This window comes from Schistocerca piceifrons, chromosome 7 (assembly GCF_021461385.2).
Source record: "Schistocerca piceifrons isolate TAMUIC-IGC-003096 chromosome 7, iqSchPice1.1, whole genome shotgun sequence".
NCBI lineage: Eukaryota > Metazoa > Arthropoda > Insecta > Orthoptera > Acrididae > Schistocerca > Schistocerca piceifrons.
The window spans coordinates 191,285,354-191,308,057 of NC_060144.1; the positions used below are offsets into that span (position 1 = coordinate 191,285,354).

Genomic DNA, 22,704 nt, shown 5'->3' on the forward strand with positions numbered 1-22,704 from the left:
AAGTGCATGGTGAACTCTTTTGACTGGAGTCATAGTTACATATTGAAAATTTCACGTTCGTTATTAAGATAGCCCCCCCCATGAACCATGGACCTTGCCGTTGGTGGGGAGGCTTGCGTGCCTCAGCGATACAGATAGCCGTACCGTAGGTGCAACCACAACGGAGGGGTATCTGTTGAGAGGCCAGACAAACGTGTGGTTCCTGAAGAGGGGCAGCAGCCTTTTCAGTAGTTGCAAGGGCAACAGTCTGGATGATTGACTGATCTGGCCTTGTAACAATAACCAAAACGGCCTTGCTGTGCTGGTACTGCGAACGGCTGAAAGCAAGGGGAAACTACAGCCGTAATTTTTCCCGAGGGCATGCAGCTTTACTGTATGATTACATGATGATGGCGTCCTCTTGGGTAAAATATTCCGGAGGTAAAATAGTCCCCCATTCGGATCTCCGGGCGGGGACTACTCAAGAGGATGTCGTTATCAGGAGAAAGAAAACTGGCGTTCTACGGATCGGAGCGTGGAATGTCAGATCCCTTAATCGGGCAGGTAGGTTAGAAAATTTAAAAAGGGAAATGGATAGGTTGAAGTTAGACATAGTGGGAATTAGTGAAGTTCGGTGGCAGGAGGAACAAGACTTCTGGTCAGGTGACTACAGGGTTATAAACACAAAATCAAATAGGGGTAATGCAGGAGTAGGTTTAATAATGAATAGGAAAATAGGAATGCGGGTAAGCTACTACAAACAGCATAGTGAACGCATTATTGTGGCCAAGATAGATACGAAGCCCACGCCTACTACAGTAGTACAAGTTTATATGCCAACTAGCTCTGCAGATGACGAAGAAATTGAAGAAATGTATGATGAAATAAAAGAAATTATTCAGATTGTGAAGGGAGACGAAAATTTAATAGTCATGGGTGACTGGAATTCGAGTGTAGGAAAAGGGAGAGAAGGAAACATAGTAGGTGAATATGGATTGGGGGACAGAAATGAAAGAGGAAGCCGCCTGGTCGAATTTTGCACAGAGCACAACATAATCATAACTAACACTTGGTTTAAGAATCATGAAAGAAGGTTGTATACATGGAAGAACCCTGGCGATACTAAAAGGTATCAGATAGATTATATAATGGTAAGACAGAGATTTAGGAACCAGGTTTTAAATTGTAAGACATTTCCAGGGGCAGATGTGGACTCTGACCACAATCTATTGGTTATGACCTGTAGATTAAAACTGAAGAAACTGCAAAAAGGTGGGAATTTAAGGAGATGGGACCTGGATAAACTAAAAGAACCAGAGGTTGTACAGAGATTCAGGGAGAGCATAAGGGAGCAATTGACAGGAATGGGGGAAATAAATACAGTAGAAGAAGAATGGGTAGCTTTGAGGGATGAAGTAGTGAAGGCAGCAGAGGATCAAGTAGGTAAAAAGACGAGGGCTAGTAGAAATCCTTGGGTAACAGAAGAAATATTGAATTTAATTGAGGAAAGGAGAAAATATAAAAATTCAGTAAGTGAAACAGGCAAAAAGGAATACAAACGTCTCAAAAATGAGATCGACAGGAAGTGCAAAATGGCTAAGCAGGGATGGCTAGAGGACAAATGTAAGGATGTAGAGGCCTATCTCACTAGGGGTAAGATAGATACCGCCTACAGGAAAATTAAAGAGACCTTTGGAGATAAGAGAACGACTTGTATGAATATCAAGAGCTCAGATGGAAACCCAGTTCTAAGCAAAGAAGGGAAAGCAGAAAGGTGGAAGGAGTATATAGAGGGTCTATACAAGGGCGATGTACTTGAGGAAAATATTATGGAAATGGAAGAGGATGTAGATGAAGATGAAATGGGAGATATGATACTGCGTGAAGAGTTTGACAGAGCACTGAAAGACCTGAGTCGAAACAAGGCTCCCGGAGTAGACAATATTCCATTGGAACTACTGACGGCCGTGGGAGAGCCAGTCCTGACAAAACTCTACCATCTGGTGAGCAAGATGTATGAAACAGGCGAAATACCCTCAGACTTCAAGAAGAATATAATAATTCCAATCCCAAAGAAAGCAGGTGTTGACAGATGTGAAAATTACCGAACTATCAGCTTAATAAGTCACAGCTGCAAAATACTAACACGAATTCTTTACAGACGAATGGAAAAACTAGTAGAAGCCAACCTCGGGGAAGATCAGTTTGGATTCCGTAGAAACACTGGAACACGTGAGGCAATACTGACCTTACGACTTATCTTAGAAGAAAGATTAAGGAAAGGCAAACCTACGTTTCTAGCATTTGTAGACTTAGAGAAAGCTTTTGACAATGTTGACTGGAATACTCTCTTTCAAATTCTAAAGGTGGCAGGGGTAAAATACAGGGAGCGAAAGGCTATTTACAATTTGTACAGAAACCAGATGGCAGTTACTCCGAGGGACATGAAAGGGAAGCAGTGGTTGGGAAGGGAGTAAGACAGGGTTGTAGCCTCTCCCCGATGTTGTTCAATCTGTATATTGAGCAAGCAGTAAAGGAAACAAAAGAAAAATTCGGAGTAGGTATTAAAATTCATGGAGAAGAAATAAAAACTTTGAGGTTCGCCGATGACATTGTAATTCTGTCAGAGACAGCAAAGGACTTGGAAGAGCAGTTGAATGGAATGGACAGTGTCTTGAAAGGAGGATATAAGATGAACATCAACAAAAGCAAAACAAGGATAATGGAATGTAGTCTAATTAAGTCGGGTGATGCTGAGGGAATTAGATTAGGAAATGAGGCACTTAAAGTAGTAAAGGAGTTTTGCTATTTGGGGAGCAAAATAACTGATGATGGTCGAAGTAGAGAGGATATAAAATGTAGGCTGGCAATGGCAAGGAAAGCGTTTCTGAAGAAGAGAAATTTGTTAACATCCAGTATAGATTTAAGTGTCAGGAAGTCATTTCTGAAAGTATTCGTATGGAGTGTAGCCATGTATGGAAGTGAAACATGGACGATAAATAGTTTGGACAAGAAGAGAATAGAAGCTTTCGAAATGTGGTGCTACAGAAGAATGCTGAAGATTAGATGGGTAGATCACATAACTAATGAGGAAGTATTGAATAGGATTGGGGAGAAGAGAAGTTTGTGGCACAACTTGACCAGAAGAAGGGATCGGTTGGTAGGACATGTTCTGAGGCATCAAGGGATCACCAATTTAGTATTGGAGGGCAGCGTGGAGGGTAAAAATCGTAGAGGGAGACCAAGAGATGAATACACTAAGCAGATTCAGAAGGATGTAGGTTGCAGTAGGTACTGGGAGATGAAAAAGCTTGCACAGGATAGAGTAGCATGGAGAGCTGCATCAAACCAGTCTCAGAACTGAAGACCACAACAACACAAACAACATATTAAGATAGGACACTACTGATTTTTTATCGAGTTTACTGAAGATATATATCTTCCTGCTTGTTTTAGTTGTCCTTTGTACTTTGGTAATCATTGTTGCCACAACCACATCATGGTCAATGATAGTTTCAATGTGTACGTCCTCAAAGAGGTCAGGTCTGTATCGTACTTTGGTAATCATTGTTGCCACAACCACATCATGGTCAATGATAGTTTCAACGTGGACGTCCTCGAAGAGGTCAGGTCTTTATCAGTGGCTCTGTGAGGGCAAGTAAGACGGTAACTGGATAGGCTCATGGTTTCGTAAGTGATTAAGCCAAATGCAAACAGTCACTGGGCAATGTCTCTTGCAATAATAATAAAAAAATAGGCAAAATGTGGATGGTTAATACTTCTCTGAAATAGAAATGGTGGATGGGTACCTTCAGCTTGCATTGGATGGACAATCCCAAAAGATCATGGTACTTAACATGCCTTTTGGTGTATTTGGATATAAGTGATTACCTTTTGGGGTATCCAGCATGCCCGCAATCTTTCAGTGATTCTTGGGGCACTAGCACAGCAGGTACCTTGTTGCATAAATTACTTGGATGGCATTGTCATCACAGAGGACTACAAGGCAGGAATGCATACACAATCTCCAGTTTCTGTTTCAAATTCTGCAAGAGGCTGGTATCAAATGTAACTTACAAATGCCAAAGTTTTTCCAACTGCCTATTGAAGACCTCGATCACATAATACCAAACCAGAGCCTTAAGCTGACTAATCAGCACGTTGCTGCTATGGAGGCACTCCCATGACCAACCAGTATCAAAGAACTACGGCTCTGAATGGGAAAAGTTATGTAATACAGTAAATTTACTCCAAAAGCAGCCCAAATTTTGTATCCTCTTAATGCACTAAGTTGCAAAAGTGTTCCTTCCACTTGGTCAGATGAGTGTGAAAAGGCATTCTGCCTGCTGAAAGCAAACTTTACTTCACCCCGTGCTTGGCTACTTTCCAGCCAGGCAAGCTACGGATCCTTGCTACTGATGCCTCCTAACATGGTGTCAGGGCAGTTTTGTCACATCGTGACACTGACAGCTCAGAACACTTGGTAGCATTTGCATCTAAAGCATTTAATCTAGACCAGTTGAATTATTTAAGAAAGAGACTCTAGATATTGTATATGCAGTTAAAAAATTTCATGTGTTCGTGTGTAGAGTGAAGTTCTGTTGAGTAACAGACCATAAACCACTGATTTCCTTGTTTTGAGCATGTTCATGGCTACCAATAAGATGGCACAGTGTCTTCAATCTTGGGCACTCTTTTTGAGTCAGTGTGACTTAAAGAAGAAAAGATGCACAGTAGTATGTAATTGAGTACATAACAGACCATGGAAACTCCAGGATGGAATATCAGCATCGTTATATTGTTGAGTATATAACAGTTGTTTTGAGAGGGGACTGCACGAATTAAATGCAATTAGCCTGATAGCTCTTGAATAAAAGTTGTGATAATCTCTGTATTCACACAAACAACTTTTGTATTTTACGTTATGACAGTAGTGCTTGTGCATTTTGTTTAATGCGTTGTTTTGCTTACAAGTTTGTGTTTATTGATTTGGTATGCAGATTTATCACTTTAGATTGTTTTAATATAAAAGGATCAAGAACTTACTAATAAAAGAGTTTGGCCTCAGCAGCCAGAGACTGTGACCGCGTGTGTGTGAGTTGCGTTTTCGTGAGTGTGTGTGTATGTTGTCTATTCCTGATGAAGACCTTTATGGTCAAAAGCTCACTTACTGACAGTCTTGTTTTTGTTGTACCTATATGTGACTCAGTATCTCCACTATATGGTCAGTAGCAACTTCCTGTTTCATAATTTTGTCATTATTCCATCCTGTATTTTCCATTGTTTAATATAAGAGTAACGTGTTTTCTTTACAGTCTTAAGTGCATAGGTGTACGTGCATGTTCAGAATACACCAATGTTGTAGGACATGTAGCTTCTTATTTGTCTTTTAAATGATATTTATGAATGATTAAAGTGTCTTATTTCTGTCTTAAGGTAGCTGTAGCTGATAGAGATGGTGTTTTACAAGTATTTGGAGTGAAAAAAGGTGAAATTCATTTAGTATTCAAAACTCTGCCTGGGTCTCCAGTATCTTGCTTGCAGCTGGGCGGTGCTTTAGGTAACTTCATGATTGTTATCTGACATTTAATGTGTCTCATAAATATAACTTGAATTGTTGTGTCATGAATTACAAGTATGAATTTTAAGAGATGAATAAGAAGGCTGTATGCATTTCAGGAACAGTGCAGGATAAGGTATTTGTTTCATCAGGAAATGAAGTTCGTGGATATACTAAGAAAGGAAAACTGTTCCTTAGTTTTGACACCAATTTAACAGAACCTATAAAGTCGATGTAAGTAATTACTTTAGATATTTTATTGTACATAGGAAGGTATTTCATAGTCATACCTAATAACTTCACATTTTGATATAGCTGTTGCCTGCAAGTGACAAAAGTAAAAATCCAAGTAAAAATCCAAAGGTCCAGAGATAAACCCTTGCAATCTTAGGTAATTTGCTGACAAGTCTAACATTCATTCTCAACCGTGGCTGTATCTGTTAAAAACAGCAGTTTTGATTTCAACCATAGTTTTCAACAATCCTTGCTATTAATTACAAATTTACTTTTTTTATTTTTATATATGTCATTCTAATTGTAACTAGACATAAGGAAGGAGATGACTCCCTTCTTGTGAAGATCTATAAAGTAACAACAACCAATTGGATTACTGAACAGCTCCCTGAAGAATGGAAAAGTTCTCTAATTACCCTATCCACAAAACAGTCACCACATAACATGTAAGAACTTACCACAATATTGAAATGCTAAACATTTGTGATAAAATATTCTCAAACTGCCTTTTAGATCAAATTCAACTGTTAGCAAATGCAGTTATACTGTGCCAAGGTGACTTTTAGCTGATGCAATTATAGGATACCAAAGTGAAATTTGCAAGGGGAGATCTACAACTGAACAGATCTTTATTTTTCAACATATTATGGAGAAAAGGTGAGCATGTCACCAAGACCCTCATATGTTCTTTGTTGACTTCGAGAAAGCATTTTATAGAATCCACGGACAGGAAATGATCAAGCATTTGATTTTGGTAAATTGCTTGTGAATCTTACAAAGGCATACTTGGTTGACATTTCTGAAAGAATTGAAATTGTAAATAAGATGATAGAGGCCTTCAAAATTGAAACCACTCTGCTACAGTGTGACAGTTTTTATCACTATTATTCAACCTTGCTTTAGACAAGAAAATGGGAGAAACAATGTCTTAACAACCTAAGAGTTAACTATATGGAAGGACTCCAGATAATAATAATAATAATAATAATAATATAAAAAAAAGAATACAGTGGAACTTCGATTTTACATTCTCCGATTTTATGTTTTTTGCGATTATACATCATAAATTTGTAATCCCTGTGAAAAACCCATAAAATCAATGCTACAAATTCACCGACCTTACATTTCTTCGTAGTAAGGTTTTCCTCAATTTTAAGTTCTTACTTGAGGTCTCGCTTGACTTCGTCCCGTTTTCTTCCTGTTGACATTTGATGTGACTGAACAAGTTATGGGTGGCTCAAAATATGGATGGTTACCACCACGGGTGGTGGCAGAATTAAGGGAGTATTTTAGGCAGTTGTAGAGAGAGGAGATTGAGAGAGGAAATACTGACATAGTCCATGATCGGTGCTGCCAACACAACTTGCAACATTAGCTTAACCACACAATTATGATACAACTACTACTAGGTTGCAGCTGTAAGGGAAAAACAAGACAGTTGTGAAGTGTTTCAGACAGTGACAGTATGTGACGAAAGATCCCAGCCACCACCTTTTGTTGTGCCACTTATAACTCAGTCTCATCTTTTTGCATGTATTTCTGATGTACTGTATTCAGCAACAATATCAATCGTCAACATTTTTAAATTCAAACACTGAGCCTTGAAGTATATGCTCAGTCATAATTGAGGAAACGTCACCCATTTCCATCTAGTAAACACTTATTGGCTAGTGACTCGTTAAGTCACCCGATAGGCAACACAGCCACCACACCACACTAAGACACATAAAATGAGCTCACCTACTGGATGTGTGGAGAGAGAAAGTGGCCCTTCAGTGACAGGAGTGCAGGTAGGGGTGAAAGCATTTTATGAGATGCTGAAAATATATTTTTCGTGCAGAAGATGTGCTATGACAGAGATGTCACACATAAATAGAACAAGGGTTTTGCGATAGCACATATTTAAGACTTTCTTGTTCAAATCTGACATGATACAGTTGCAACAACTACATACACTACTCGTTTACATACTTTCCACCACACACACAGTACATACTGTAGATCATAAAGATTGGCAGCAGAGATAGAGGCATGAAGCGAAAATGCAGTACCTGAGATTTCTTTCAAATTTACATTTTACACAGTGTACAGAAATTCACTGATCCGATTTCTAATAAGCTTGTAAAGTCAATTGTGGAAGTAAACTCATTTTTTTACATCTCTGTTTCTCTCATCAAGACTAAAATAACACTTTAACAATGTAGGAAAAGCGAGATTGCTACTTACCGTAAAGAAGACACGTCAGGTTGCAGACAGGCACAGTTAAAAGACACTCACATGTAGCTTTCACCCACAGCCTTCATCACTAAAAGAGACACACACACGCAACATTCACACACACGCAGACAGACAAGCAAGCACACCCCACGCACACATGACTGCCAGCTTCAGCATCTCAGGCCCGATATGCTGAAGCTGGGGGGAGTCGTGTGCGTGAGGTGTGCTTGCTTGTGTGAGTGTGTGTGTGTGTGTGTGTGTGTGTGTGTGTGTGTGTGTGTGTGTGTGTGTGTGTCTATTTTACTGACAAAGGCTGTAGCTGAAAGTTATATGAGTGTCTTAATTTTGCCTGTCTGCAGCTTAATATGTCTTTTTTATGGTAAGTAGCAATCTATCTTTTCCTATATTGTTGATGATTTCCATTATTTGACTAAAATAATGTGTTCATGGTGGTAAGCATATAAAGTGCGGCTCATAAGAAAATCATTAAACAATAACAGCACTGATGACAAAGTATGTCATTAACCAGATGTTCGCATTTATGCTTATCATTTAACTACTTAGACGCTGTGGTGTTTTTGGTTTAATTCATCAGTTTTTGCTTTTGTCTGGGTGAGCGCGAAGCATGATCTGCCAAAAACGCATGTTTTCAACGTATAATTTGTAGTCGTAGCATGTCAGAAAACAGCTCAATTACCTTGTACCCAGATAGCAGTTTCGATTTTTTGATGAGTTTTTACTTCCTGTTACACATCTGTAATTTTTTAAGAACTGATGCAATTGATTATCACAAATTATTGTATAAACATTGTAGTGTATATTTACGAGGGTTATTCCAAAAGTAAGGTCCGATTCGCCGTAACTATTGAAATTCGGCGCCAATGACAAAACACGCATGCGCGCCGACTCCCGGCAAGCCTTGCGCGTCAAACGCCGCCATTCGCTTTGTTACTGTTGCTGAGTGTAGTTCACAGTGTCACTTTACAATGTTTAAGACAATTGATCAGCCCGCCGATTGTGAAGTAAGGGCAGTGATACGGTTTTTCTCTGCAAGAAACAATTCAGCGGCGGAAATCCATCGGCAGATTACTGAAGTGTACGGTCCTAACATAATGAGCGACAGTAAAGTGCGCAAGTGGGTGCGAGATTTTTAATGAAGGACGGGATAATGTGCACGATGAACCACGGTGTGGCCGACCATCAGTGATTTCAGACGATTTGGTCAATGCGGTTGACAAAAAAATTCGTGAAGATCGCCGATTCACTATTACAGACGTAGACATGCATTTTCCGAATGTGAGTAGAACAACTTTGTACAGAATTGTGTCTGAACATTTGAAGTTTCACAAATTGTGTGCCCGTTGGGTTCCCAGGCTGCTTACTGAGCCCCAACGAATGAAAAGAATGGCTTTTGCTCTTGATTTTTTGGAGCGATATCATAAGGAAGGTGACAGTCTTTTAGACAATGTTGTCACAGGGGATGAGACATGGGTTTCTCACATCACTCCAGAGTCTAAACGTCAGTCAATGCAATGGCGTCACACGTCATCGCCAGTCAAGGTCAAGGCAAAGCAGACAATCTCAACACGTAAGGTTATGGCGACTGTGTTCTGGGATAGACGTGGAGTATTGTTAGTCGACTTTATGGAGAGAGGAACAACGATTAATAAAGCCGCCTACTGCGCTACCCTGACTAAACTTTGACGTGCAATCCAGAATAAGCGACGTGGTCTTTTGTCGTCTGGAATCTTGTTGTTGCATGACAATGCCAGACCCCACACTGCAAATGAAACGCAAGCTCTGATCAAGAAATTTGGATGGGAACAGATGGACCATCCTCCTTACAGTCCGGACCTGGCGCCAAGTGATTTCCACCTGTTCCGTTACTTAAAGGAGTTTCTCAGCGGCAAGCGCTTCGACACAGATGATGAAGTGAAAGAAGCAGTTACGGACTGGTTATCGTCACAGGCGGCCGATTTCTATAACATGGGCATTCAAAAGCTTGTTGAACGATGTGACAAATGTTTAAATAAGTATGGAAGTTATGTAGAAAAATAGATAAAGATGTAAGGAATGTAAATAAAACAATTGTTTTGAAAAAACATTTTAGTTTTGATTTTTTTTTATAACCGGACCTTACTTTCGGAATAACCCTCGTAATTTCCTTCACTGGGATAAATTTTATGCAAAATATTGGAGAGGATTGTAATTTTTAATCATATATGCCAATTACATGTGTTTTTGCTCATATTTTTGGGGGTTTCAACATTTTCCTTAATTCTTGTATTTTCCTCAATTATGCATTTTTAAGTCTGGACTACATGAAAATGTAAATAGGGGTTTCACTGTATATGAGACTAAACAGAGCCTGAAATGGGTCCCAGGGCCACTTCTATATTTCCATCCTGCATGTGAACCATACCTGCAAATACAAGAATTCAAATTACGGGGTGATGTATTCGGACAGCTACCTTACTGCCAAGCCAAAATACATCTGAGATCACAAGCTGACAACCAAAGCTACAGTTGCCTTCATTCTACCCTCATGACAAGACATTTATAAATGAAATCAAATGAAATGGTCATATGGCATTGGTGACCAGGATTCTCCACCAGCTGTTGAATTGCAAGTCTTTTCAGTTGATGCCACATTGGGTGACTTGCATGTAGATGATGAAATGATGATGATGACAACACAATACCCAATCCCCAAGTGGAGAAAATGTCTGACCCACTGCACGGTATCAGATGTTCTGACCATTTAGCCAAGGGGGCGAAAAACACCTATAAAAGACAGATCCAACTAGCTGTTGTGTGTGGATGTGCTACCTAAAGTACCAAAAGTGTAAACTGGACAGAATGTTGTTTGAAAGAAAAGTTCTCCGTAAAATATGTGAACCCATTTGTTGTAATTTGGTGCACATCATGTTTATTGAAAATGAAGCGCTAGAGCAATTTACTCAAAGTACAAATCCAGTGCTCAGTAGTTGTTGGTAAACAGTAAGGGAGAATCCGGGCAACACAATAGCCTATAGTAAGTACATAGGACAGGCTGGAACATAATGAAATAACTTCTTGCTAGTAAGAACATGAATATCCTTATTCTTTGTTGCGTAGGCCTACATATACCATCCAAGGTACCTCTGGTTAGCACCACATGGCTCTGTGTGGAGGCAGGGGTGTGTTCACTTCTTGGAGGATCTCTGTCAATGTAAGTCAATGGAACAAAGTGCCACTGGTGGTCCATTTCGACAATCCTTGCCGCCTGTGTCCCTACCATTGTCATTATTGGATACAATATCCCCCCTCCTGATATGACACATAAGGGAAGAACCTGTTGAGGAGCACAATACAAACATGAGTTAGCAAGGCACTCAATCTTGCTGTCTATTGCTGAGAAAAAGAAAGAGAGAGAGAGAGAGTTGAGGGTGAGTTGAACAACCACCTGTTGAGTCTTAAATTTCTGTTTCAAGTAGTCACACATCATTTTGTGCAGTTAAGAAAAGCCTTAAGGAAAATTAGACTTTTAACATCAAGATGGCCCTTACTGGTAAGTGATCTGACACTAGCCTAACCTCACTCAGTTCAAGGCCTGTCAAAGCATGGTGTCATTATTTTTTCCCCCCATTTTGCAGTGATTGTGGTTATGGTGAATGAAATTCTTGCAATGAGTGGTATGCCTCTTGATACATATGACTTCCTATTAATCAGACTCGTGGCCTGGACCGTCTGGAAGTTTGTAGTGTGTATGCAATGACATGACAGCTGGTAGGCTTTAACCCTATTTGATAATCACATGCTGATAAAAACAGAGCCCACCAGTGTAAGTGTTGAGATGTCTTATGTGATAAAAGAGATTGAAGACTAAACTTTGTGAACTGAGTTTTGTGGTCCGTCAAAAGGTGAAAAGTGACAGCACAGAGAGAGATACAAATTTGGCTTACAGCATAAATAATCACTGGTACCACTTTTTCTGTTTGCACGTTCTTTTATTGAGCTGATTTAAATGTGCGGATATGAAAAGGATGGGCTGCTTGTAATTGCTTTGTCGATGTGTGACAACTCTTCCTCTGCCTTATTGTGATGCATCAGTAGCTATTATCTATGGTTTGTCTGGCGAGCACAAGACTAGACGAGATGCATCAGTAGCTATTATCAGTGGTTTGTTTGGCGAGTTCAAGACTAGATGAGATGCATCAGTAGCTATTATCAGTGGTTTGTTAGTCGAGTACAATACTAGACAAGGTGCAGACTGTTTGAGGATATGAAATGCTTTGTTACATGTAGTGACCATACAAACCCTGCACCCTTCTTCCAAAGTGTATTGAGGGGGTGTGAAGTCTATGCTGCTTCGTCAGCATTCAGTCGTTTACTTTTCCCCTTAAGGGATATAGATGTTTAGGCTGAGGAGGGAGCTTGTTATTAATGGCTTGTGCTATTGTCAGGTGGAAAGAATACCCCTTTTGCTGATTATGAAATGTAGATATTTGAAAGAGCATTGCAAAAAGTGACATTGACTTATATTACACTTCAGGTCAGAATTGTTAATGATTTTAGTAGATATGCTAGCAAGAACTGTTTGTTCAGCTGACTTAAATGTACATATTTTGATTTTACTAGATCTGTCTCTGGTCTTTGACTTATACCACAAAGCTTGATATGCCTTATGGGCATTGTGAAATATACTTCTCATTTCATATTGTGATTATTTACACAGTCAAAGAGGATGCTGGAATATTTAAGTTCTTTTATTTGTCCAAATGTTACATTTTTAATGTTCAAGATGTCATTGCCTGTGGGTGTGTAAATGAGTGCAAAATTTTTGTTTAGTTAACATTTAATAGCAAACCAGTTGCTCATGAGAGCTTTCATTAACAGCTGTTTGATAATTATAATTTCTCTTTTATTATCTTCTAATAGTTATTACTTATCCTGATTTGTTTCAGGTATGTCTGTGGAAGCAATCTTTTAGTATGTGGTGATCATGCATATAATCAATATTTTGACTGTAAAGATGTTAATTCTTTTCTTTGTGGAGATCGCATAGTTGATGTCATTGCTCTGGGGGCAGAAAAGGTGACTATTTCTGATTTTAATAATGCTTGCATATGTGTTATATATTGTGCAACACTATGGGGTGCATTTATCTTTAGTAAAGTAAGAACAGAGAAATGAATTAGAAATATACCAAATATTGTTCTTTAACATGTCCTCAGATTCTTTTGCAGTGGCATGCTTTGATAATATCTTCTTGGTTTACAAGCCACATAATTTTGAATAAAACACTTGAGCTTTCAATTGCTGTTTCCACCAGTGTCACCAAAAGCTGCAGTCACCGGCAATCGGGCAATCAGTTGGTAATTTCAACTCCTGATGATGATGGTGGGGACAGCTATCGAAAGCTTGAGTGTTTTATTTGAAATTATGCTGATTATAAGCCAAGAACATTTTTATTGATGTTCTGTAATGGTTTACTGCACCGAGAATCCTTGAAGACTCTCTTTTGCTCTTCCCCCCCCCCCCCCTCCCCCCCCCACCCGCGCCCTCACCGCCCTCTCTCTCTCTCTTCACATACACACAAACAAACATTTATTGGGACAAAGTACTGGTAGAATGGCACAACTGTATTTGAAAAACTAAATTGACTTTTTTTATTGTTTTGTTATTTCACTTCATACCGGCAGATCAGATCTATGAAGCTTACATGCAAGAAAACATGCACATACTGTTGTATGATGCAGTCTTCAGTCTAAAGCTTGGTTTGAATACGCTCTCCATACTCTCCTGTGCAAGGCTCTTATCCATGTAGTGCAAACAACATACATTTGTACCTGCTTACTGCGTTCACACCTTGATCTTCCTGCGGCACTCCCCTTCCATTATCCAATTGATAATTCCTGGATGTCTAGGATATGCCCTGTCAACCAACCAATCCCTTCATTTAGTCAGGTTCTGCCTTCCTTTTCTTTCTTTTTTTTTTTAACCTCCTTAACAGTTGCTTGATCTACCTGTCTAATCTTCACATTCTTCTGATTCACCACATTTGAAAAACTTCTATTCTCTTCCTGTCTAGACTGTTTACCGCCAACATTCCACTTCTGTATGAGGCTACACTCCAGACAAATGCCATAAGAAAATACTTCCTGCACTTACATTTGCTGTAAAAAATTATCTTTTTCAGAAGTGATTTGCTTGGTATTTCCAATCTGCATTTTATGTCATCTCTATGTAGGTCAGAATCAGTTATTTTGCAGCCCAAATAGCCACACTCATCTACTGCTTTTAGTTTCTCATTTTTTAGTTTAATTCCCTAACCAACACTAGATTTAATTCAAGTACATTCCCATATCATTGTCTTAATTTTGTCAATATTCATCTTATAGCCTCTTTTCAAACCACTTTGTTTGCAGAAAATAAAATGTTGATCAGAATTTAATTTTTGTGGCGTATGTGGAGATAAGGAGATTCTAAAATTTGTGACATGAAGATTTTATTTCAAATGAGAGAGTGTCTTCCATAAGGAACGGAATGCAGTGGCATAGTAGGGATCATCAGATACTAACAGATGTTTTATGCTGGTATTGAAACTGGCCCAAGCCTCTCAGTTTAATAGAGTCTAAGACTTTAAACATTTTCGTACTGAATGTATTGTGTTGCTTCTTGTCAAAAAGTACGTTCAATACAATTAAATAAAATGTTAATGGCGTGGCCTTGAAGAGCATATAATCATTATCTTAAGTATGTCGTCAAAAATGTGAATTGGCTACCAGAAGGAAATCTTAATCATCTGTAAACTTTTTCTTGAGTACTATTCGGAGGGGGTGTGGGATACAAGCAGTCTCCCTGCACATTTACTAGTGCAAGTATAGAAAAAGCACAAAGGGAATATATCCCACCTTCTACAAGCAGTGCAGCTGCTGTATTAATGCTTTCTGGTATGTCCCAAGTACTCATTGCAAACAATGAGTGTTTTATTGCTAGGAATCACAAGTAATGTCTGTGTCACAAGGAAGCATTCAGTCACACATTTTAGTGGAAACAGGCAAACACAGCAAAGCAAAATGAAGCACAGTATTCACCAGTGGCTATTATTGTGCTGCTATATGCAGCATTGTTTTGCTGGATGCAAAGCATGTCTGCTTACTGCTACCAACTCAGAACTCTTTTAGTCGAGATTTTGAAAAAAAAAAAAAAAAAAATTATAGGCTGTATATGGACTTGCAGCTGTTGAAGATTGTTTGAAAATTATTCTTATCCTGGGTGGCTAGGCATGGCACGTAGGGAAAGGCAGATATGAGTTAAAATAATCTGTGTGAAAACCTGAATGTTGGGCGAATCCAGTTATTTTACTTGTAAATTTCAATATTATGTGCTGTAATCTGTTTCATCTTCTGTACATACACCAAAATAATGTATACTCAGTGAAAATTAGAAATAATTTTTCTGATGTCCATCTGCAGGGTAACAATAAGTTGTTGGCAGTTTTGGCATGTGAAGACAGAATTTTGCGGGTATTGGATCGACATGATCTGTTACACAGTGTAGAGTTAGAGTCTGTGCCATCAGTGCTGTTTCCATTTCCTGGAAGTGATGACCAGATATTGTATGGAACTGTTGATGGAAGACTTGGTGTCGTCACAGTTACAAGGTGAGTCAAACACAAATAATTAAGCTGTCTGGCCAAGTAGAATGAATTAGCATTTACTTATGTCTAAAGGGATTTAATGTACTAAGTTTATTTAACAAGATTATACTGAATTTATCATTTGAATAATTCAAAAAGTACACTCACTATTGCTTTAGTTAAACAATTATTATCAGTGCTGTCTGCCCTCTCCTCTGTAATAGTCATATTGAAACAGCGTGTAACAGTTTTTACCAAGAACAAAAACTAAAATACACAGACTTTCTTGTCTCTAATGTACTTATCTTTCTTCTTCTTCTAAATTCTGGTTTGAATACAGTTTGAATCTTTTTTATTTTCTACATTCTTTGAAATTATCTGTCCACCGTTGTTATATACACATCCTTTTTTCCCTTTCATGCTCCATCTGAATACTGGTGTCTTTTTTTTCTTCTTCAGCTGAAATATAAACAGCATTAGTCTTCTAAATTTTTTACACTAAGCTCCCATACAACATCCACAATTATAACTCTCTAGCTCTCCTCAGAGTATCTGAGATATAAAAACCCCAGGTGTACAAACCAATTAGAACTTTTCACTTTCCAAATAAGCTACATTTATTGCAATACTTGCCTATTTAGAACCTGTAAATAATTTCATGTAGCTTCATAATGCTTCGATACACATTTCTTGGGATCAACTCTTTGTGCAGTTTTAGCTTTAATTACAGCTATTTCAGCACATGATAAGATTTAGTGGGAAATGAGAGATATAAACAATATTAAGTTCTACTACTTAGCTTTAGTGTTTGCTGCTTGAAGTTCATTTGCAGATAATACCATATTCTTGATGTTAAATGTAGGTAACAAAATTCTAATTGCCAATAAACCCTTTTTTTATTTTTCTTCTGGTCAAATTTTCTAAAAACACACACTTCACAGAAAATTCATTTTCAATAACTAAGACAGGTCAAAATTCTTAAACGAACAGATAGTGAAACACAAACTTTGTTTGCATCATGAAACTGTCTAGGAAAGACCTGAAACAAATGACTCAGTTGGTGTGCATTTACTCTATATATAGGGTGAACATTAATAAAACCGATGAACTGCAGGGATGAACTCCTGACTAGAAATGGAGGAAAGAAGGTCCTAATGGACATGTGTCCATAAATGGATAGTATGTGTGCAATGACAACAGATTGTCCCAGAACATAATACAGAGCTGCATTGCATCCATGTCACAACAGATGTTCAAAGTGGCCGCCAGAGGATGCAATGCATGTGTTCACATGTCACATCGTGGACTGCCGCACTTTCTTTGTATGTTCTAGCCTCTCTCTGAATTGCATCATATGCTTCGTGAACACGCTGTTGAAGGTCTGCATATCAGAAACTGGTTCAGCACACACAGTGCTTTTCAGATTCCCCTAGAGTTAAAAATCCAGGGAACTTGAGACTGGTGATCTAGCAAGCCATGCTGCAGGGCCTCCATGCCCTACCCAACGAGCGGGGAGGATGTTTTTGAGGTGTTGGTAAACTGTAATTTTGAAGTGGGGTGGTACTCCGTCATGCAGAAACCACATAACCTGTCATATTGCCAAAGGCACATTCTCAAGCAACCCAGGCAGAGTATTCCACAAGAAATCCAGGTACGTTCCTCCATCAAGCAGAAACCACATAACCTGTCAGTTGCCAAAGGCACATTCTCAAGAAACCCAGGCAAAGTATTCTACAAGAAGTCCAGGCATTGTGAAATAATAACCAGTCCAAGTATGTGGTCACCAAGAATTCCTGCCCATACATTCACCCTGAACCGATGCTGATGAGATGCTTCATCCATTTTCTGAGGGTTGTCTGTAGATCATAGATAACAATTATGCAGATTGATGATGTCAGTTCTAGTAAATGTTGCTTCATGGTAAAGAAGACTGATGACGTCCATAATTGTGATGGACCGGTGCAAAAACCATCAACAGAATCCTTCCAGTAGCAGGAAATATGCTGCTGATAATCCTCATACACGTTGCAAGCGATAGGGATAGTAGTGGCTGTCATGCAAGATACACGTAATCATACATTGACTTACATCATGTTGGCAGGCTATTTGCCTTGAACTTGTACTACAGTTTGTCTCAATATCCTGTAGAATGCTGTTCTCCAAATCTGGTGTGCACACAGTCAGCAGCCTCCCTGCATGTTCATTGTCTGAAAGGACCCGTGATCACATAAACGCCCAAAAAGGGTTTCAAATGTTGTGCGACGTGGTTGTTGGCTGCGAGGATACTTGTTTGGTACAGCCGGGCTGCCTCACAACCAATTCCACCTGCTTGGCTGTACAGAAACACCACCTTGGCTTGGTTTCAACATGAATACCAGACCATTCTGTTGCTTACAGAAAGCTGCATCAATCACACAACCTGTAACACACAAGGAACACACGGCACATGGTCAGAGGAACTTTCATTCCTCAGTGGCATCTACTGTGGCAATGATGCAGTTCCAAACACATGTTCATAGGATCTTCTTTCCTCCATTTCCAGTCAGGAATCTGTCCCTGCAGTTTCTCAGTTTTATTAATGTTCACTCTGTATAACCGTGTGGTACATGCCAGAAAGTTCCGGGACAATATTCTTTTCTAAATACAATAATTTTTAATTAAGACTTCTGTTATAAAAAATAATACAATTGTGGCAATGACAATTTTAATGCTCAAAATAATTATTGTTTGAAAAAATATGAAATTATCAATTGAAAATTCAAGAATGTACAGTTTTGTTCACTTTAAAAACATTATGAGTTTCTGTTAAAATGTGCTTTTCCACAGAAACTAGTTGTCTTATTTTGACCAGGTACTCAATTAGCTTCATGCACAGTGGAAATGAAATTTGAACACTGTCATAGTCCATCTGTGATCCCAAATGCACATCTTGCTGTGATATGGAGTCTCTTTCCAATAATTTGTGATGCTTTGTACATTCCCTATAACAGCATTTGTAAATGAACATCAATCTCTGTTTTACACGTATATCATTCTGAAGTGCACTATGCTTCCTTTTAATGTAAAATAACTAGCATTTGTAAATGAATATCAATCTCTGTTTTACACCTATATCATTCAGAAGCACATTATGCTTCCTTTAAATGTAAAATAACATAATCTGCCATTCCTACAGTTACATACGCAGACAGTTTCCTTACCAAATATATCATTGAGAGAAAATGTGTGAACATGAAAACCGTGATTTCATTAACAAATAATTATCTCTGATCTCCCATCCTTTCGTTGTCAGATGGAAACCATGTAGCTTACGTGGGTGACGCTTTGTCGCGCCACCATGATAATGTAGACAGTATTTCCAAGTGACAAATTGAATGGCAGTTCTCTTTAATGGTGGATAATAGCAAATTGATGCCAATAAAAAAGAGAGTAAATTTCTGTAGCTGAACCATGCCCCCTCCTCCAACCTCATTTTTAGGGTTAATACTGTGAAGTTATGTGAAATGGGACAAACACATGAAATTCACTGTAAGTGAGGCCAATGGAAGAGCTAGATTTGTTGGCAGGATTCTCGAAAATTGCAATGCGTCTATTAACAAGACAGCAAACAAGATGTTAGTGTGACATATTCTAGAATGCTTCTCTTGCCTTTAGGGGGACTCATTCTGTGTGTCTGGCAGCAAATGTTGTAGCAATTCAGATAGATGGCAACAGGTTGGTGTAACAAATATGAAAATGTGACAGAGGTGCTCAAAGGATTAAAATGAGAATTGTTAAAAGACATTTTTCTTGTGTCATACTGTCAAGAAAATTTAAAGAACTGGGTAGACTGTGCAATTCTGCTCCTTTTATCATGCATCTCAATTAGGAACAAAGACAATAAGCTAAGATTTATTATAACGTGAACAGAAACTTACATTTAGTCATTTCCTACTATTTCATGTGTGACTGACATAGGACAGGACGTGGCTAATCCACCACTATGCACTGTGCAGTGCCTAATGTGGCATGACTGTAGATGTAAACAAAGAAGTTGGTAGAAATAATTGAAACTGTAGCAGTAAATGTTACCTAAACACAATAAATAAAACCCTGTTCATCCTCAGGGTAGGTGTGAGCTGATTACTGTTGTGGTCCTGCTGACTGACTTAATACTCCTTCCCTTGTTATGTATATCTATTCAGTGAATACTTTTTTCTGAAATTTCAAAAGATCATGTAATTAATAAATAGACCATGCTACACTTCTGGTGTGAACTGAAGGAAATCACAAAAGCATGATATAATTCCCCTCCGAAATAAATTTTTTACAGTATATTTATTTCATCAGTATGGTAGCAACAACAAAATTCCATGCATACTGCATGTGGACACACTAAAACTAAAGCATTGTACACTATGGAAAAGCACACTATTAAAACTATGCATTTCTCATAGTGACAATGTTGATAAAATCAGAGATGTGCTGGGTTCCATGGAAAGTAGCTATAGTTGTTCCTGCATTAGGAAAGGATAGAAATGTTATTGATCCACTACTTATCAGTGACCTGCATAGTGTGGAGCTGGCTGGTGGCCATTTGCCTGGAATGTTCCCAAAATAGTGTTCCCACTTCAAAAACCGACATGTTTCTATGTATTGTCAGACGTCGGGCCTATTGGCTATCATTTTGTGGAATTATATCGGCTCTTCTCAAGGCCATGTATGTTTTTGTGTGTAATATTTTTATCTTAGTTATACTGCTGGCAATGTAATTTTTTGATATACAGTGATAACATCTGTAAAAAAACTGGGAAATTTGCCTTGAAAATAGGTAGTTGTTGCTTGTCATGTGCGGAGAAAAAAAAATAGGTAAGTCAGTGAAACATGACATCTTACGTGCTGTCTCCATTCCAGACTATTTGGCAGACTTCTGAAACTTGTATTTTGGGTAACAAATATGCATAAATACTTACGTAACCGCAGTGACTGGAGTCTGACAAGACTGGGAATGACTCAAGAATCCTCGGAACTGGCCGACTGGCGAAGGGTATTAAACAGCGAGTCACCGAGTGCGAACTGAAGTACAACAACAACAACAACAACAACAACAACAAGAGGAAGACAGACAACAGAGATCGCAAGGCAGAATAACAGGTCCAACAAACGATCCAGATTGAAACCTAAGGCGCAACAAATATTGAGACTAAGACAGTGATATGTAGAGGCAACAATACATAACAGCAGTGCAGTCACCAGTGAGGACAGAGCCGCTGTACTGCTAGCCTTAAAGTGTGGCTGTGAGCACTTGTCGGCCAGCTAGATGGGCATGCCCCTACGGCCAGCACTGCAGCAGCGACAACTAGCCATTACTGTTGTAACAGTTCTGTCTAGCAGCCATCTTTGAAAACAGTGTCATCCAGCAGACTTTCAAAATTTGTAGGCAAGGGTACCAGATCCTTCGTCCGTGGTATGGTTGTGTAGGGCTGGAACAACATATGCAGTGCTGTGGGAGGTGAACTTGTGGCACAGTTGGTGTCCTGGCACTGAATCCCGCCAGCTGGCAGGAGGAACTGGGGGTGGGGCCTGGCAGTGCAGGCAACATCGGCTGAGAATGCAAAGGCCACACGAGACCTCTACCTCTATGCCCACATCCGCAGGAACCGCTGTTCGTGGTCAGGGGTGCTAGTATGTGTGTATGGTCATGAGACTGGCAAGGATGGGCTTTCCAGGCACAATGGGGCTACCAGCAGTGATGCAGTCAGTAGTTGTGGACAGAGTGTTTGGTATGATGGCCTCCAAACCCTTCAGATTGTCAGCTGCCCTGAGGCACTGCCCATAAGCAGTAACCACTTTTCTCTTGCCTGTGCAAGTGTGGCCACACTGCCGTGTTTGATGGATAACACCCTGCATGCAATGTCTGGGGTTCCTAGTGCTGCAGGATTAGGAGACGGAGGAGAAGTACATAACTGCCACCCATGAAGGAGCTCTGCTGGACAATGGTTGTGGATGGGAATGGACGTGTATGTGCTCAGGGAGATCATGAGTGCAGCTGTGATGGTGATTCTCATCACTTTTAACATTTTCTTTTTAAATGTTCACACCCTACATTCTGCCTCACCATTGGAGGAAAAGTGAATCAGTGGAATGAAGAGATGTTTGATGCCATTCGAGGCACAGTATTTGTCGAAGGCCGTCGCCTTGAATTGGGGTCCATTGTTTTGTCACAGTGGTGCAGGAGAGACCTTTGGTGCCAAGAATCAACGTGTGCATTACTTGGGGCATCTATTGTGTTGACACCATGCTCACGTCGTATGGGTAATTATAGAAAATGTTCCATGACAATTGACCCACACAGAATTCAGAAATCTCCAGATGGATGCGGTCCCAGGGGCAGCAGTGGATGAACCAGTGGGCAAAAGATCAGTGTTTAGCAGCCTCGTACTGGGCACAGGTGGAGCTGCTGTTCATCACACTGTGGCCTTGACATCCTTCATCAGACCTGGCCAGTAGGCATGTTGCCTTGTGAGTGCTTTCATCCTCGACACAGAACTCTATGATGGATGAGTTATGAGTTGTAAACATCGTGGCCACAAGGCAGTCAGAATGATGACAAAGTGAGTATTGGCCTGCATGTCAAGCAGGAACACACGAGCAATGATGGATAAGCAGTGATATTGGCAAACCTAACTCTGGAGCTCCAGATTTGCAAGCGTTGAAAAATAAGTGGGCCACTCATGGAGCACATAGTGCATGGTGTGCCATAAAATAAGATCATGTTGTGTGTCTGCAGTGATTGAGTAGCTGCAATGGGAATCCCTTCCGAGGTGTGTCGCTGTTCCATGTTGATGTGAAAGCGTGAGATTTCCTGTCTGAACTTGTGGGTAGGCAGGAAAGAGTGTCCACATTTGTGTGTTGTGCTGTGGGCTTGTGTTTAATAGTGTAATTGTAGGAGTTGAAGAACAACATCCGGCCCTGTTGCTGTTGTGTTCTGAAAGACGGGAATGATGCCTGATGAGCACTACTACTGTTTTTTGATCTGTGGTGAGGGTAAACTTTGTCCTGAACAGGTAAACATGGGATTTCTTTATTGCATATATAATAGCCAAAGCTT

The 22,704-nt window shown here is 39.5% G+C and overlaps 1 protein-coding gene across 4 annotated transcripts in view; it reads left to right on the forward strand.

The window, feature by feature from the left end:
- Nucleotides 1-22,704, forward strand: part of LOC124805362 (Bardet-Biedl syndrome 7 protein homolog) — a 142,954-nt gene that overhangs the window by 23,253 nt on the left and 96,997 nt on the right. For all 4 annotated transcript variants that reach the window (XM_047265908.1, XM_047265911.1, XM_047265910.1 and 1 more), the window contains exons 2-5: nt 5,416-5,539; nt 5,659-5,773; nt 12,937-13,066; nt 15,451-15,638. In XM_047265908.1, the coding sequence (XP_047121864.1) occupies nt 5,416-5,539; nt 5,659-5,773; nt 12,937-13,066; nt 15,451-15,638 (557 nt within the window). The remainder of the gene's footprint in view (nt 1-5,415; nt 5,540-5,658; nt 5,774-12,936; nt 13,067-15,450; nt 15,639-22,704) is intronic.